The 19638-nt window shown below is 39.0% G+C and overlaps 1 protein-coding gene across 3 annotated transcripts in view; it reads left to right on the top strand.

The window, feature by feature from the left end:
* CCDC112 (coiled-coil domain containing 112) overlaps nucleotides 1-19638 on the top strand; it is a 78446-nt gene that overhangs the window by 29683 nt on the left and 29125 nt on the right. For 2 of the 3 annotated variants that reach the window (XM_037167070.2, XM_037167069.2), the window contains exon 1: nucleotides 18772-18978. The exons of the other annotated variant lie outside the window; for it this stretch is intronic. In XM_037167070.2, the coding sequence (XP_037022965.2) occupies nucleotides 18862-18978 (117 nt within the window). In that variant the 5' untranslated portion in view covers nucleotides 18772-18861. Of the gene's footprint in view, nucleotides 1-18771; nucleotides 18979-19638 lie in introns of those variants that run through there. 3 annotated transcript variants of the gene reach the window in all.

The following is a 19638-nucleotide window of genomic DNA, read 5'->3' as shown; positions in this document are numbered from 1 at the left end:
ATTGCAAGAAAATTACTGATTTATAGGTCACCGATTTCTTTCTACCAGAAGTGTCTGGCTGAATTGGGTTATAGCCTACAGGTTCTTCACCTGTTTCTCACACAAATAAGATTTCCCAACAGCACCCTTTCAACCCTACTGATTGAATGACCGGCTCAAAGGCATTTCAGCCGGTACAAATTCTTGTTTGTTTGTTCTAGGACACACTTGGTTCCCTGAAATGCATATGGTATGAACATTTGCTAAAAGCCAAAGGTGAGTGATAAGAGAGTGTCTAAAAGGATCCTTCTGTGTCTAAGAGTCTAGAATTCTATGACTGTGGGATACAGAATAGAAAATAATGAGATGTGTTCCACACAAGTGAGCAGATCCAGGATTAGAGGTATGTCATAACTTGAAGACAATCCAAAATGTATTTGTAGGGAACATGAATCTTTGAAGGTTCTTGATTTCAGAAACAAAACCTACTGTAGCTAGTTTATGCAAAAAAAAAAAAAAAGAATTTTATTAAAGGTTTTAAGTAGTTCTAAAAATCTCAGTTAGGGCCAGAGAATCAACCATGGATGTTCACTGAGACCAGAAGCCACATTCGAGTTACACAGCACAACAGCTCCAGGGGACACCCCGCTGTCCCTGGGCTCAGACAGCCCAGCCCTCATGGCCAGTGGTGGGCCCTCTGGCCCTGGTCTCTGGAAGGTGCTGCCTTTCACCCCACCTGCCACGATGGATTTCTTGAAGCACCTCACTCACTTCCACAAGGATATGTCAGTGAGGGCGGTCTGATGGGCGGAACTTGGACTCTATATCCTAAAATCTAATATGTCAAGACAGTTTCTGACTTCTCTGGAGAGCAGACTCTGAAATTAGGACACTGTCCAAATATAAAATGACCCCAAAGGGAAAGGGTGGTCAAAAAACCTTGGCCAACACCCCTTCAGTGAAGTAGTATAACTTCAGCTTTCTCTAGGTGCCTGGAGAGAGAGTCACACCTTTCTAGCGGAGTTAATGCCCCATGGGACAGACTCTGACCAACGGGAGACCAGGAGTAGGAAAGAGCTGGCAGATAAATTTCTTTTCTTTCTTCCCTCCTGACGGGCTGCCTTGAGAAGTAGTATTTTGGTAGCAAGTATGGTTAATACCCCATGAGATGGAGTGCTACTCATATTTTATGGCAATGGCAGACTGGCTGGAGCCTCCCTCTTGTTTTCCCCAGCCTCACTCTTCAGTCTTCTCTGGGATGGCACCTCCCTAAAAAGCAGCAGCTCAGAAACTTGTCCCTTAGGCTCTGGTTTCTAACACAACTCAGGCTATAAGAGCATCTCATTGTAGATGCAATATATTCTCACTAGATCTTTGCCTGGTCTCTATGATCAGCTTCAATTATTTTCCCTAGGAAACTAGTAATAGAAGCTCATGCAGATTTGTCAACCTGCACTTGCCATAACTGTCACTCATAACGAAAACAACTTTTCTACTGCCTCTAAGTTATTTTTTTGCCTTTTGTTCAAAAACTAAATAAAATTCGCTGTTGGGAGGGGTGAGCTGTGAGAGTGGAGCTGGAATTATCTTGTGAACTCTCGGAATCACTGAGTCTCCTAGCTTCCAGTTGAATGGGCTTCGTGCTTTGTTATAGCATGCCAACTTTTTCCTCTGTCCGTAAACAAGCCTTTGCTTCTCTTTCTCTGCGCCCTCCCTCAGGCTATTTTCTCTTCTAGGAAGCTATCTGACCTTCCCTTATTACTACAGCTAAATGTTTCTTGTCCTTGAAAACTCAGCTCATGTGTCTCCTTTTTAAGCTCTCCTGAGAACTCCCAACCCCAACCCTAATTTATGTGGAGCTACGAAAGACCCATGCACTGTATTTATGTACCACACTGGACTTCAGCTAGTAGTCTTCCCTGAAACTTGGTAAGCTTCTTGAGGGCAAGAATCATGTCTCTTTTGTTTTTATAGCCCTAGCTTTAAACAATGTGATTATTCAGTAGAAAGTTGTTGAATGAATGAATGAATGAATGAATGATAGTTGTGGAATAACTGACAATTGCAGCTCAGGTCTCTGTGCCGTGCCGTGGCAGTGCCTGGAAAAGCCCCCTGTCCAAACCATTTCTTGGGCGGAAAAGCTGCTCTGCCTTCTGCTCACAGGTGAGATGATCAGTAATGGCACTGCACCGCCCTAGCTGAAGAAGTCCTGTCATTTCCCCCTGGAAGGAGAGAAACCCTGTGAGAAGGTTTCCTGCCACGTTTTTGGTTGGTTCCTAAGTGAGTGAATGCGTGTGGTAAGACACCTAGTGTCATTTCCCCCAGGACTAGCCTCGCGGTTGACTGGTATTATTGTCATCCACATACCACTTCACCAGTGGGCAAAAATAGTTCTTAAAAAAGAGACGTTTAATTACCCCCGTGTTTGGCAACAGTTTGTCCCATATGTCTAAAGTTAGTCCTCATTTCATATACATGTCCAAATACGTCCTAATTTTTGGTTTAGAAAATACACACACATTCAATTATTCACAGACCCACTTACCAGATACTTATGGATGCCTGCAGTGGGCCTGTGTCAGGCTGCGGACGCCAAAGTGAATGGAACGAAGATCAACCTTCACGGAGTTTGCATTCTAATAGGGGAGGCTACAAACGTTGTAATTCAGTAACTTTCGTTAAACAAGTATTTGTTAAGTGACATTTATTTATACTTATTAAGCCCTTTATTTACAAATACCATAAGTAAATATAAACTTATTTATATTAAGATTTAATTTTTATTATAAAAATAATAAGCGGACATAAGCTTGTTTATTTATATTTATTGAGCACCGCTAAGGACTAGATGACAAAGATGCAGGGATGCCCAAGGCGGTTACTTTTTAGATCAATCATCACACAAACAGATAAAAACAAGTAACTGTTGTGAAGGAAAAACAGATTAGGGGGGATCCCACCCAAAATGGGGCTGAAGGTGGCTCAAGAACTGACCTTCAGACTGTGTCCAGAAGGACCATGACTAATAGTAAAGGGAGCGTTAGAGGCCCACTCCAGGCTGGGCTGCTAATGTATGCAAAGGGGTACTGCTATATCTGGGGATCTGAAAGCAGCCCAGGGTAGCTGGAGAGCCAGGAGAGAAGGAGAGGGAAGCCAGAAAGGTGGTCAGGCCCAGATCATGCAGGGCTTGTAGGTCGCTGAAGGAGTCTGGTCACACACATCAGGGAATGACAGAGTGTGGAGGACTGAGTGAGACTGTTGGTAAAAATTAGTTCACAAACTTCGAAGTCACTTGTCTCTTTTCTTTTGGCTTACATTCTGGTGTAATTAGTTGAGGTTTGCTTTTTCAAAACTGTTTATGTCATATGAAAATTGATAGTATTAAAAATATTCTAACAACTTCCATTAAAGGGAACTCTTAGATTCTTGGTATAAAATTCAGGAAACTAAATCTGTTTAAGAAACTAGAAGTCTGTTGACTATACTGAGAGTTTGACTATGAGAGTAAATGTTTTCATCTGCCAGGGATTCAACAGCTATGCGCCTTCCTACCCTTACTGCTGAAACATCATGAGAAGAACATTTGAATTTTCATGTATAAAAGATGAAAATATTTTTCTTGTGTGAAGAATCAAATATAGGCTCTGTACAGTTGTTCATTGTTTCTCAGGTGACATCTGGTGGATAAAAACTGAAATGCAGTTTTATGCAGTTTAAAAAGGTGAGGTTCTCAAATTCCACTGGTAGAAAATCACTAAAGAGTTTGAACTGAATTGGTTGAAGATTAATTTTACTTATATTTTGGCATTATGTTGTCCACAGTAAGTAGGCACTATGGTATCAGATGTGATAGAGTGAGCACTGCAGTGCTCTAATGGATTTGACAGGCTTTGAGCTCTGCTCAAACCTCAGACAGTAAAGACCTAATGATTTGCTTAGGTACAGACAGACAAGAAGCATAACATTGGATTTCTCAGTGGCAATACTAAACAAAGGAGACAACAGAACAATATCTTCAGCATTCTGAAGGGAATTTTCTATCTTGAGAACTCTAAGGCGTCAGATTCTCTGTTGTGAGCAAAATAAAAGAACTTTTAGACACATATGAAAGTTAACCTTTCAGGAGTCCTCTGTGGGTTTGTCATTTAAAACGTCATCTTTATCAAATACCAGGATTCAGTTTTGAGGTATTTTCTTTTATGCTATTGCAATTTGGATCCTTATTTTTTTAATTGAGGTATAATTGTACAGATGACAGCAATTGATTTTTATATACTAGTTCTGTACCCGCCCATCTCATAAGTTCTTGTATTATTTGCCATGGATTTATAATTGAGTTTCTTGGGGTTCTCAGGTGCACAACTATGTGTAAACCATAATAAATGTCCTTCTCTTCCAGTGTTTATACCTCTTATGTCTTTCTCTTGTCCATTGGTTCAACTTCCAGAACTATGCTAAGTACCAGTGGTGACTGTAGATATAATTGCCTTGCTGAGGATTTTTAAAAAATATTTTATTTATTTATTTTTAGAGAGAGGGGAAGGGAAGTAGAAAGAGTGGGAGAGAAACATCAATGTGTGGTTGCCTCTCATGTGTCCCCTACTGGGGACCTGGTCTGCAACCCAGGCATGTGCCCTGACTGGGAATCAAACCAGTGATCCTTTGCTTCACAGGCCCGTGCTCAATCCACTGAGCTACACCAGCCAGGGCCTTACTGCGGATTTTAATAAGAATGCATCTAAGATTTCCTTATTAAACATAATGCTGGCTTTCAATAGATACCTATCTTTTCTACTTTATGAAGATTTTTAAGTCAAGTATGGGTGTTGAAATTTATCAAATGCCTTGTCAGCATATTTGGATAAAATTATACAATTTTAAAAAATCTTTTAATCTATTTTATCAGCAAGAGTTCATCTGCAGGAAACAGAAAGGCATTTAGTGCAGGGAATGAAAATCAGTAAAGAGCTGGCAGGGGAGGTTCTCTAAGAGTAACTCCCAGAACTACACTGCAGCATGGGCCCACCAAAGAAACCTGCTCCCTCTCTCTGCCACACTCAAGAAGTCACGCTTACGCTCCCATCATCCATGAGCTCCGGGAGCACACCATTTTACTGTGACCTGGGAATGAGAAGCCGCCACCGGAATTCTTAGCTCCAGGAGAACACACCTTCTTATCTGTCACCTCTGGGTCAGGAAACTGATGCTTGAACTGTCAGCTCCGGTTTCACCATGTCTGCTACAACCTACCCCAGCACAGTGGATGCCTCAAGCACAACTTCTTACCTTATTTACTTGAGTTCCGAAATCAAGTTTCACATGAGTGCATCTGATTGGCAAAAGATAATTTACATTGAGGACCCAAGCTGCAAGGGAGCTTGGGAAAGAGGATTCTGAGCTTCCCAGACTCTGGAGTGCAGGATGGCACACTAAAGAGACGCAGGAATAGATGCTGATGAGCCAACAGACCGTACCCAAACATCCTAACATAGTGGATAATACAGAATTACTCTTACAATCTTATGAAAAAAAATAATTTTCTTTTAATTCTTCAGAGATGCTGTTAGATAATTTTGCTTAAACTTAGTTAAACATTTTTATATCAATATTCATAATTGATTTTTGTCCATTGTTTTATGTGTGTGTGTGCTATTGCTGTCAGTTTTGGGTAAAAAGTGTATGCTACTTTTATTATTGGAATTTGGAAGTTTTCTTCTTTTTGTCTTTGTTCTGGAGCAATTTTAAAAACATTAGAGCTTATTTATTCCATAAGATTTGTTAAGATTAACCTGCGAAGCCCTATGGGTCTGTTGGTCTTTGGGAGGCCACCATTTTGATAACTTTTTCTTTTTCTTATGTTTTTAATGTTTAACATTTGGGTTTTTAATTTACCAATTTTAGTAAATTGTATTTTTTAACAAGGGAAAAGGACCAAATTTAGTTATATATGTATGTACGAAACTCCACATTCTTGAGAGGTTCGGACACAGCAAAAGGTAAAATGAAATAAATGTGACAACCTAGACTTAGAATGAGGTGAGTTGCCTGAGGCTTCAGAGGGGTGGAAGGTCTTCACACGGCAATAAGATGAACAAATGTTTAGTAATTAGACATTTTTCCAGAAATATAAATATCTCATAAAAAGATTTCTGGTAATAACTCATTATAGGAAAAGGCCCAATTTAAAGTCTTTAGGGGAGAAGGGAAAGTTACTCTTGGGCCTGGCTGGTGTGGCTTGGTTGGGTGTCATCCTGCAAACTTAAAATCGCTGGTTTGATTCCCAGTCAGGGCACATGTCTGGGTGGCAGGTTTGACCCCCCAGTCAGGGTGGGTAAAGAAGGCAGCCAATTGATGCCTCTCCCTCACATCAATGCCTCTCTCCCCCTCCCTCTCTACCCCTCTGTCCTCCCTTCCCTCCTAAATAAAAAATAAAAATAAAGTAGTTTTTCTGGAGCATTGCCTTAGCTCAAAATAATTCACATGCTAATGTAGCACATCTTGGGGACGCCTGTTCGGAACACCTGCTGACGTTACCCTGATCAGCTGCAATTGCATTAGTGGATCAAAACCAGGGTTCCAGTAATTATAATATGCAAAGTTTCTAGACTAGTTAGATAACTCTGCTGGTGTGTTCTGCATCAGTCTTTTAGTGAATGGGTATATATTTTTTCTGATCAAAATGTATATCAGTGCTGTTTTCTTGTTTAATTATAGAGAAAAGGAATAGGCAGACACATTGATGCAGCATTCAACGTGGAGGGCAGAGTGAAAGTAGAGGAATTATCACAGACGTCTGGATAGTGTCCTTAATTCCCCCCTCAGCTATTGAATTTCAGCTGTCTGCAATCAAGTACTAAGTCACAAAATGGTTTGCATTGTGTTGCTATTTTTAGTTTGACAGACTGCCTTTCAGCATGGAAATCATGAACGATTCACCAGGCTGCATTTTTTAGAAAAAAAATTATTTCATTTGGATTTTCAAATTTATTTGCAGGCAGTTGAGCAAAATAGTCCCCTATGGTTTTAAAAGTCTCCTTTGTATTCTTTATTGTGTATATTTGTACTTTCTTAGTTTTAATTTTTGTACAGGGTAGTTAGTGGTTTAACTACCTTAATTTGTTAAATATATTCATTTGGATCATCATTTATCTGGTTTCTGTATTATTATGTTCTGCTTTAACATTTCTTAAATCATTTTTTCTTCTTTCCTTTTTTTGGTTGTTGATTTTCACCCTAAGCTGTGTGATTCATTCATTTATTTTTATTCTTTCTTATTTATTAGTATAGTTATTGAAACTGCTAATTTTCTTGTGAGGATTGCTTTAGCTATAATCCATGGAGACTAGTATGTAGTGTCACCAATGCTTTCTAATTAAATTGCAATTTTACTTTTGTTATCTTCTTTGACTCTAAAGCAGTGGTTTTCATCTGGTGGCACACTGGTATGTCACCCCAAATTTTTAAATGGTGCAGTCACTGTGGAAAATAGTATGGAATTTCCTCAGAAAGCTAAAAATGGAACTGCCTTTTGACCAGCAATTCCACTGCTGGAATTATACCCTAATAATCCTGAAAAACTAGTTCAAAAGAACCTCTGCACCCCAATGTTCATAGCAGCACAATTTACAATAGCCAAGTATTGGAAACAGCCTTGGTGTCCATCAGTAAATGAGTGGATCAAAAAAATGTGGTACCTTTACCAAATGGAATACTATGCAACAGAAAGAAGGAACTCCTACCCTTCACAACAGCATGTATGGAACTGGAGAGCATTATGCTAAGTGAGATATGCCAGGCAGTGAAAGATAAATACCATGTGATCTTACCTATAAGTAGAACCTAATCAACCAACCAAACAAGCAAGCAGAATAGAACCAGAGGCATGGAAATAAAGAACAAACTGACAGTGACTGGGGGCACAGGAGGAAGGGGATAATGGGGAAAAGAAGGGGAAGGGTCAAGTCAAGGAACACGTATAATGGACCCATGGACAAAGACAATAGGGGTGAGGATTGAATGTGGGAGGTGAGGAGTGAGTTAGGGCTGAGGAGAGTAATGGGAGGAAATGGGGACTACTATAAATGAATAACAGTTAAAAAAACATGCAATACCTGACTATTTAGTCAGGCATGCTAACCTCTTTTCCCTTAGATTTTCAAATTTAAAAAAATTACAGTAGCCAATACAACAGTAACAGTCCAGTGTGAATAAATTAGAAGTATACCTAATATATACATATCTGTGTATGTGTATATACATGTATATAGCTTTGCTGCAGAATTTTAGTTATTAATTTATATGTGCCATGAGATGAAAAAGATTGAAAATGACTGCTCTAGAGTTTTAAAATTCCAGGTAATTGGGTTTTTTTGTCTTCTCCATTTGTTTGATTTGTGATCAGAGAATTATACCTGCATTATTTCTGCTCTTGGACATTTATTGGGGTTTTGTGGTCTAAACATACAGTCAATTTTTGTGAATGTTTCATGACTGTTAAAAAAGAAGGTATGGTCCCTGTTTTCAATGAATAAAGTTCAATATATTAGTTCTATCTTATAAAATTATATTTACCTTATAAAATATGTCATTTAGTTCACTCTATATTGAGAGTCCCCTTCACTATGCCCTTCTCTAGGTAGTCTCCCCATGGATTTACAGACTTAAAGAAGTAGAGCAGTTCTGCAGCAGGTGTCTGACAGCTACAATCCCAGGCTCTGCCAAGAGAGTGAACATCCCTGCCTCCCAAATTAAGAACCAGTCCTTGCAGAAATACTGATAAGGAGAGGAAACAGACCTACAAGAACAAGTCATTATCTTTTACTCATTTACACTCACCAGCAGTCACATCAAGCACACACTTGGATTTACATATTTTATAAAGCCAGAATCTTCTTTTTGTTTTTCCTTTTTTTAAAAATCAGGTTTCCACCAGATAGTTCCTTCAGACTCTTCGGTATCACCATCTGTGCAGTTTCTCAGTACTGCCTACTTCCAAGCTCACACCACAGTAGAACTTCCACTTCCTGTATTTCCCTATCCTTTTCAGCCTGGTTTGGTGTCTACAGTCTTTCTTCAGTAATGGTTATAATGCTTCTTGATTTTCTTGCCAACATGAGCAAGCCATAAAATGTTTCTGTGCTCCAAATTATGCCCATAACTAGACATTTACTTTCTGTTAAATTTTATAGGCATCAGTTAATGTTAAGCTGGCAGTGTCAAGATTATCTCAGCAAAAGTACAAAAAGAAACAGTTAAAAATTGCTGCTTTTCTCAAATAAAAAGAAGCTCAGAAGTAGCCAGTATAACTACTCAAATTAACACATGACAATTATAAAAATAACAACAACAATAACAAAGCAAAAACAAAAAAGCCTGCCACATTACAGAAGTCCCAACCATTCACTGTTTTCTTTATTAGTTTCTTGATGTATAACTTGTTAAATTTCACATTTATGTATAGGGATATATTGTTAACTTAAAATTCTCAAGAATCAGGTAAAAAGAGACTAAGGAGCAGAGTCCACTTCCCCCAGCACACGGGTAAAACACCTAGCCAATCTTCTGAGGAACGGAGTGAACATCCAACAGTACCCCATCATATATGAAGATTGGAGACCAACAACTGTAGAGGACATAGAAAAATCAGATGAGTAGGTGGAAGCAGTGAACACCAGGATACCTGCTGGAAGGGGAAACCCATGAACAAAGAAACCACCAACAGATAACAACAGAAGAAGATGAAGCAGGGAGTGGAAGCCACACTAACCAACACAGGACCTATCTGGAAATACAACTAGATGGTGGAAAAATTACTCAGAACAAACAACTGAACAAAAGTGAGAGGGAATCCTCAAAACCTTGTACACATGGAAGAACCAGCTTCAACACAACCTGTTCACACCTGGACAACAGAATACAAGAAGAGGTGGTGGGTAGAGTGAACTCAGTTAACCAGCTGGGGGGAAGGACCCACCAAAGAAAAACCCAACAACAATCAAAACCCAAAGACATATAAAGAGCCAACATAAGTGATGGCTCAAGACCAGTGAGCTCAGGCAATCAAGGACACTGCACCACTGAATCTCAGAGGTCTTCTACCATAGAAGTTCACACCAGAAACCCAGAGAGGCAGAACAGACCAATTTATAAAGCAGAGGCTAACAAGAAGAGTTTCACAAACAATGGGAAGACAAAGAAGTAATTCTCAAATGAAAGGAAAAGAAGAAGCTTCAGAAAGAATGCTAGATGAAATAGAGGCAAGTCAACTATCAGATACTGAGTTCAAAACAACAGTTATAGGGAAGTTCAGTGAGCTCACAGAGCATTACCAAAAACTACAGGGGAGCTACGATGAACTCACTGCACACTATATCAACATGAAAAAGGAAATAGAAACTATCAATAAGGGCCAAGAGGAAATAAAGAATACAATTTCTGAACTGAAGAACACAGTAGGAGGAATCAAAAGCAGGCTCGATGAAGCAGATGAATCAGATCAGCAAGCTGGAGGACAAAGTAGAAAAAAACACCAAGAATGAGTAAGAAAAGAAAAAGAGGCTCAGAAAGTATGAAGAGGGGTTAAGGGAAATGCAGAACAACATGAAATGTAATAATATCAGTATAATAGGGATACCAGAAGAAGAAGAAGAGGAAGGGATAGAAAACCTGTTTGAAAAAGTAATGATGGAAAACTTCCCTAATTTGATGACATAAAAAGTCACACAAATCTAGGAAACACAGTCCCGATCAAGAGGAACCCAAAGAGGCCCACTTCAAGACATGTCATATTAAAATGGCAAAAATTCCAAGACAAAGAGAGAATCTTAAAGGCGGCAAGGGAGAAACAGGAGGTAACATACAAGAGGGCCCCAATAAGAGTAGCAGCTCTCAATGCAAATGCTCCAAGCCAGAAGGGAATAGCAAGAAATGTTCCAAGTAATGAGAACTGGAGGCCTGCAACCAAGACTACTTGATCCAGCAAGGCTCTCAATTAAAATGGAAGACCAAATAAGAAGCTTCCCAGACAAAAGAAGACTCAAAGAATATACCTCCTCCAAACCAGCTCTACAGGAGATGCTAAAGGGTTTGCTTTAAGAACAAGAAGAAAAATAGTGAAATAGAGGAAAACAGAGGCACAAATAAATGGCAATGAATAAGTACATACCAGTAATAACCTTAAGTGTAAATGGATCAAATACCCCAATCAAAAGACACAGGAAAGCATAATGGATAAGAAAACATGACCCACACATATGCTACAGGAGATGCACCTCAGAACAAAAGACCTACACAGACTGAAAGTGAAGGGCTGGAAACAAATGTTCCAAGCAAATGGACAGGAAAAAAAGCTGGGGTAGCAATACATTGGACAAAATAGACTTCAAAAATAGAGCCCTGAAAAGAGACTCAGAAGGTCACTTCATAATACTCAAGGGAAGAATCCACCCAGAAGACATAAACATTGTGAATATATATGTACCCAACATAGGAGCACCCAAATACATAAAGACAGTCTTGGGGGACTGCAGGAAAGATATCAACGGCAATACAATTGTGGAGATTTTAATACCCAACTGTCCAAAATGGACAGATCTTCAGAACAAAATATCAACAAAGATATTGTGGCATTGAACAATGCCCTAGATGAAATGATCTTAACTGATATATATAGAGCCTTTCATCCCAAAGAAGCAAAATACACATTCTTTTCAAATGCACATGGAACATTTTCAAAGATAGACCACATGATAGGACACAAGACAAGCCTTAACAAATTCAAGAAAATTGAAATCATATCAAACATTTTCTCTTACTACAAGGTACTGAAACTAGAAACCAACCTCAAGGAAAAAACCCAAACACTGAAAATCATGGAGATTGAATAGCATGCTATTAAACAATGAATGGGTCAAGAATGAGATGAGGGAAGAAATCAAAAAGTTCCTGGAAACAAATGAAAATGAACTCATAACAATCCAAAACTTATGGGTCACAGCCAAGGTAGTCCTGATAGGGAAGTTCGTAGTGATACAGGTCTACCTAAAAAAGATAGAAACATTTCAAATAAACAACCTAACCCTATACCTATAAGAACTCAAGGAACAACAACAAAGACATCCCAGAGCAAGTAGAAGGAAGGAAATAACCAAGATCAGAGCAAAATTAAATGACATAGAGACTAAAAGAACAATTCTAAGGATCAATGAATTCAGGAGCTGGTTCTTTGAAAAAATAAACAAAATTGACAAGCCTTTAAGTAGGTTCATCAAGAAAAAAAGAGAGGACCCAAATAAACACAATCAGAAGTGAAAGAGGAGAGATTATAACTGATACCACAGAAATACAAAGGATTATAAGAAATTACTATGAAGAAAGAAATTTATTACTATTACTAAGAAATTTATATGGCAATAAATTTAAAAACCTAGGTGAAATGGACAAATATCTAGAAAAATGTAATTTTCCCAAACTCAATGAAGAAGAAGCAGAAAGTCTGAACAGACCAATAATAGCAGATGAAATTGAAACAGTAACCAAAAAGTTTTCGACACACAAAAGCCCTGGGCAGTGTTTCACAGGAGAATTTTAAAAAGCGTTTAAGAGAGAAATAACCCCCATCCTCCACAGGTTATTCAAAAAAATTCAAGAAGATGGAAGACTCCCAAAATCTTTTTATCAAACCAGCATCATCCTAATCCCAAAGCCAGTTAAAGACATAACAAAGAAAAAAACTTCAGGCCAATATCATGGATGAACATAGGTGCTAAAATCCTCAATAAAATATTGGCAAACCGTATCCAGCAATATGTTAAAAAGATCATACACTATGATCCAGTAGGATTCATCCCAGGGATGCAAGGATGGTACAATATTTGCAAATCAATAAACATAATACACCACATAAACAAAACAAAACACAAAAATCATATGATCATATCAGTAGACACAGAAAAAGCATTTGATAAGGTACAGCACCCATTTATGATTTAAAAAACTCAGCAATGTGCGAATAGAGGGAGCATTCCTCAACATAATAAAGGCCATATGTGAGAGACCTACAGCCAACATCATACTCAATGGACAAAAACTTAAAGCTTTCCCATTAAGATCAAGAACGAGACAAGGGTGCCTGCTTTCACCACTCCTATTCAACATAGTACTGGAAGTCCTAGCCACAGCAATCAGACTAGAAAAAGAAATAAAAGGCATTTAAATTGGAAAGGAGAAAGTAAACCGTCGTTGTTTGCAGATGACATATAGTGTACATAGAAAATTCTATAGACTCCACCAAAAAAACTACTTGACCTAATAAGTTAATTTGGCAAAACAGCAGATTACAAAGTCAATACTCAGAAATCAAAGACATTTTTGTACACCAGCAATGAAATATCAGAAGCAAATCAGGGGGGGAATCCCTTTTGATACAGCAACAAGAAAAATAAAGTACCTAGAAATAAACCTAACCAAGTAGGGAAAAAACCTTAATGCAGAAAACTATATAACACTGATGAAAGAAATTAAGGAAGACACAAACAAATGGAAGCATGTACCACGCTCATGGATTGGAAGAATTAACATCTTCAAAATGGCTGTACTACCCAAAGCGATTTATAGATTCAGTGCAATCCCTATTAAAGTACCAATGACATATTTCATAGATACAGAACAAACATTTCAGAAATTTATATGGAACCATAAACAACCCTGAATAGCTGCAGCAATTTTGAGAAAGAAGAACAAACCAGAAGAGATCACAATATCTGATATCAAACTGTATTACAAGGCCACTGTAATCAAAACAGCCTGGTACTGGCATAAGAATATGCACACAGACCGATGGAAGAGAACAGAGAGCCCAGAAATAAACCTAAGTCTCTACAGTCAATTAATATTTGACAAAGAAGGAAGAAGCATAAAATGTAGTAAAAACAGCCTCTTCAACAAATAGTGTTGGGAGATCTGGACAACTACATGCAAAAAAAGGAAACTCGATCACCAATTTACACCATACACAAAAATAAACTCAAGGTGGATAAAGGACTTAAATATGTCATGACATCATAAAAGTCCTAGAAGAAAACGTCGGTAGGATAATCTCAGACATTCTATGAAGCAACGTCTTCACTGATATGTCCCCTAAAACAAGAGACATAAAGGAAAGAATAAACAAATGGGATCTCATCAAATTAAAAAGCTTTTTCATGGCTAAAAAAAAAAATCATTAAAATGAAAACAGAACCAACTATATGGGAAAACATATTTGCCAATGATACCTTGGACAAGGGTTTGATCTCCAAAATATATAAAGAACTCACATGACTCCACTCCAAGAAGACAAAGAATCCAATTAAAAAATGGGCAAAAGACTTAAACAGACACTTCTCCAAGGAGGACATACACAGGGCCCAGAGACATATGAAAAGATGCTCAGCATCACTAGAATCAGAGAGATGCAAATTAAAACCACAATGAGATAATACCTGACACTGGTCAGAATGGCCATCATAAATAAAGCAACAAACAAGTGTTGGAGAGGATGTGGAGAAAAGGGAACCCTAGTGCACTGTTGGTGAGAATGCAGACTGGTGCAGCCACTATGGAAAGCAGTATGGAATTTCCTCAGAAAACTAAAAATGGAACTGAATTTTGACCCGGCAATTCCACTGCTGGGATTATACCCTAAGAGCCCTGAAACACCAATCCAAAAGAACCTATGCACCCCAATGTTCATAGCAGCACAATTTACAATAGCCAAGAGTTGGAAGCAACCTACGTGCCCATCAGCATGTGAATGGATCAAAAAACTATGGTACATTTACACAATGGAATTCTATGCAGCAGAAAGAAAGAAGGAGCTCCTAGCCTTGGTGACAACATAGATGGAACTGGAGAGCATTATGCTGAGTGAAATAAGCCAGACAGTGAGAGACAAATACCATATGATCTCACCTTTAACTGGAACATAATCAACAAAAGAAAAAAAGCAAACAAAATATAACCAGAGACATTGAAATTAAGAACAATCTAACAATAACCAAAGGGGAGTGGGGAGGGGACAGTGGGGAGAAGGGTTTTCAGAAACTACTATAAAGGACACGTGGACAAAACTAAGGGGGTGGGTGGAAGCAAAGGAGGGAGGTGGCTTTGGCTGGGGTGGCAGGGAGTGGTGGGGAGAAAATGCAGACTACTGTAATTGAACAACAAAAAAGCAATTTATGAAACAAAAAAATTCTCAAGAATCAATATTTAATTGAGAAGTTATTTTGTTCCTATGAGCTAAAAGTTTCTGAAACATTTCCCATAAATCTAAAGGAATATATAGATGATACAACACCATCTATAGGTTTAATTTTCTAACACAACAAAGTTTAATTTTCTATCTAACTATAAAAGAATGACTTTATGGTAACTTTTTCTTAAATTAATTTTTAAATGATAAGCTCATGTTTATCAAGTGGGTTGAAATTCTCAGAGACAAGTGTTCTATTGGGACTAAGTGGTGTACTCATAAACCTATCACCCACACTGAGAATATTTCATTTTCCCGAGGCTGGTCTGCAGGATGCAAACCTGGGACTACCTGCAAATGACTAATCAACATCCATTTAAACACAACTGATTTTCTTCTTTATTTCCTTCTGTCCTCCAGGGAAAAAATTATTTTTCAAAAAAAGAAGAATGGATTTGGATGTTTTTGTAGTTTTGGAAAATTAAGTATTAACTGTATAGTCATATTCAGTCTTCATGTTTGACTCTGCCATATTTTAGCTATATTATCTTCAAAAATTTGTTAACTAAGGTCCTCAAAGGTTTGTTAATTAGGGTAGGTAGGCGAGTAAATAAGGGTTTGGCACACAACAGGCGATCAAAAATAGGAACATTGTCTATTCACAATTTTCCATTTTATTTACTGTTGCCCTCAGACTGCCTTAACATTGAAAGTATTTTCATTATTGTTGCTGCGGCTATTGTTATTGTCATCATTGTATTGTTAACCAACAACACGTTCCGGCCCATCCTCAGGCAAGTGAGGGTCTGTTGGGGTGTATCTGGTCAGGGAAATTTAACCTTACTGAGAAACTGTCACATGAGAGCAGAAAAGCTAAAAACTCTTTAAACCACTACTTTTTTTTTTTAGTTTTCCAGAAACCAAGTTAAGTGTAAACAGTCAAAGATTTTGTATAGAAATAGTCATTTAAGGGTTGATAAAAGAAGCTCAAATGCTTTTATTTGAGAATGAAAATTGTGGAGGTAGTTGTTACCCGTCTACCCATGTATTACATACATCTATGTATGTAATATTGGTGAGCACTTACTGCATTTATTCTGATTTCAGAAGTCAGTATGGATGAAACAACTATGGGACATTCACACAATGGAATACTACTTAGCTATAAAAAAGAAGAAAGTTTTACCCTTTGCAAGAGTGTGGTTGGACCTAGAGAATATTATGCTAAGTGAAAATAAACCAGGCAGAGAAGGGCAAATATTACATGATTTCACTCATATGTGGAAACTAGTGAACAAACCGAACTAACAAGCGAAATAGAGACAGACTCATAGTGGAATGACAGGTAAAGAGGAGGTGGGTAGGGAGTAGAGGGATCAAGCCAAAAAAGAAAAATGACAGTGTATAATGCACACCTAGATTTTGTGTGCATTATACACAAGATTATTATATCCATGGTATGTAGTCATTATACCCATGTATAATGCACATCCTTATTTTTCCTTAAAAAATTGGGCAAAAAGTGCACATTATAGATGGCAAAGTATGGTGTGTTGTGTTGGCATTTCACCTTTGATTCCACAACTTTAGTGAAGATATACTTGTCCAAATATGAAATACTAGTGAATCATTACTTGTAACAGCAAAAGATTAGAAATCACCCAGACATCTATAAGTAGATGACTCGTTGAATAAAAAAATGGAATATTATATATTCACTTTTAAAATGAGGGAGATTTCTGTAGACCAATAGCAGTGAGTTCCAGTATACAGTATGTGAAAAATGTCAGGTGTAGAGTATTATATGTAATGTGTTAGGAGCTGAATCGTGTCCTCCAAAGAGATATGCTGAAATCCTAATTCCCAGTGCCTATAAATGTGATCTTATTTGGAAATAAGGTCTTTGTAGATATAATAAGATTAAGATAAGGTTATGTGGGATTAGAGTGGATCCAATGACTGGTGTCCTTATAAGAAGAGGAAAATTTGGACACAAACACACAGGGCATTAGGCCATGCAAAGATGGAGGCAGAAAATGGAGTAGTACTTTAACAAGCCAAGGAACACTACTGATTGCCTAAACCACAAGAAGCTAAGAGAGAGGCATGGAACAGATATTCCCTCTGGGCCCTGCAAAAGGAACCAACCCTGCCACCACCTTGATTTTGGACTTGTGGCCTCCTGAAATGTGAGAGAATGAATTTCTATTGTCATTAACCACCCAGTTTGTGGAAGCCCCCATTCATTATGGAAGCCCCAGGAAAGTAACACAATATGCTACATGTTTTTGTAAAAAAAAAAAAAAAAGTAAAAGAAAAAAAGGAAAGTTAACATAGGTATATATATTCATTTTTGCAAAAAAGAAATGTAAAAGAACAAGCTAAGACATAAAAAATGGTTACATATAGAAGATCAGCTGAAATGGTACAGAGAAGATGTGTTTGGAAGGAAGGCTTCTTTAAACATACCACATCATACAATTTTGGGTTTACCTATATTACATGTTTTACATATTTTTAAAACAGTAAACAAGATAAAGTAAAAGACAAAGCACTGGCATTGAGCCCAAATACAATCAAAAGAACCCAACTAGTCCTGGCTGGTGTAGCTCAGTGGATTGAGTGCGGCCTGTGAACTAGACAATTGCAGTTCGATTCCCAGTCAGGGCACGGGCCTGGGTTGCAGGCTGGTTCCCTGCAGGCCAGTTCCCAGAAGGGGACATGCGAAAGGCAACCGTACATTGATGTTTCTCTCCCTCTCTCCTTCCCTTCCCCTCCAAAGATAAATAAATAAAATCTTAAAAAAAAAAAGAACCCAACTATATACAAATTGATTCTATAACCACAAAAAGCAAAAGATTTCAGAAAACTTTTCAACACAACACTCATCCTGTCCAGGAGATAGTCTAAAGACAAGAAGAATTGCAAAACGATTTTAAACTTCGCTTACTCGATTACTGTTGGTAATATTGGAATTGTCACTTGAAATCACATACTGTTGCAAGAAAAAGCAAAAAGTAAATATGTTGATATTCTAAGGAACCCAGATTTTCAATGTAAGAGAAAAGAAATGCACATATGTAAGATGTTAAGGAAAAACAAGAACCTCAAATCCCGCGGCATTCCTGTCTCTGGTATCCAGTAATTAGGGCATGTTTTGTTTTGTCTCTTTGAAAAGTGTGATATAGTTTATTGTTCAAGCCCATCAATAATATTTTTTCATTTAGGCTCTGTTTCACCAGCACTTAATAGAAACCTAGAAAGAAGTTCTATTATGTAACATACATCTATAATATATAAGATAGATATAGATATTTCTATATATGACAAGAATACAGTAAGTATGGGAATGAAAGATAATGAATTTTCTTGGCTGTTAGGGAGAGAAAGATTTTGCTGAATAAGAGGAGATGCGTTTCTAGGAAAAGGTTATACACAGGCCAGCTGCTCCCAGTCAAACACGACAGCCACCGAACCCGCACCCCAGCGGGCCCCGCCCTGCGCTCCGCCCTGCCCCTGGCCCCGCCCCGCGGTCCCGCCCAGCGTCCGGAACAGCCCCGCAGCCTTGTGAACTGTGCGGAGGCGGCCGCTCCCTGCGCCGGAACGCCCAGGTTACGGTGGTCGCAGCGCTCTGAACAGTGGTGGGAGGAAAGATGGCTGCCCTGACGACAGTGGTGGTGGCAGCGGCGGCCACCGCGGTAGCTGGCGCTGTGACGGGGGCGGGCGCGGCCACCGGGAACGGCGTGGGAGCAGCTCTGGCGCCGCAACAGGTAAATCGAAGAGGGCCGGGAACCTCTACGGTGGCGGACGTGGGCCCGAGGGGTCTGTAGAGCCCAGCGCCTGGATGGGGCCCCCGGCCCTCATTGAACAGGTGTCCTCTGCAGCATGGCCCTGGGAGGCGTGGTGTCAGCCTCCCTTTCTTTGCTCTGGGCCTGGCAGACACCCGGCTTTGCGCTTTGTTCGCCTGTGCGTTTAACTGCTTTTCTGGAGAGGCGCCTCCCAGCAGTTCTGGAGTCCAAGACGACCTGGGTGGAAACCCTGGCTCTGTCGTTTCCTAGAGTGTGATAGGAACATACCCTCCCGGCGACACAGTTTCTTTTCTAAAAAAAAAAAAAAAAAATGAGCTGGTAATATTCACCTTTCCAAGCCGTGGAGAAAGATTTCCTGCCGAATAATTAATTGGCGGCTGCTCTACTAATGTACCTGCGCTGGGAAGATAAGGAGGAATCAAATATGGGATGGTCCGAGGCACATGTGTTTCCAGATTCTTTTGGGACCCTTTGGCCCACAGTGAGAAACAAAGGATCCCTCAAGGAGAATGGCTGGATCTAGTAACTCAGGTCAAAGAGCTCGACTCCTCTTACTCTCTCACAGACTTCAGCTAAAGCATGAGCGATTCCTGCCTGTTCCACCTTCAGAACAAACCCGGA

Source organism: Artibeus jamaicensis, unplaced genomic scaffold (assembly GCF_021234435.1).
Source record: "Artibeus jamaicensis isolate MK-2021 breed Jamaican fruit bat unplaced genomic scaffold, CSHL_Jam_final contig_402, whole genome shotgun sequence".
In the NCBI taxonomy this organism is placed as follows: domain Eukaryota; kingdom Metazoa; phylum Chordata; class Mammalia; order Chiroptera; family Phyllostomidae; genus Artibeus; species Artibeus jamaicensis.
This window is presented reverse-complemented; position numbering and strand designations above follow the sequence as displayed.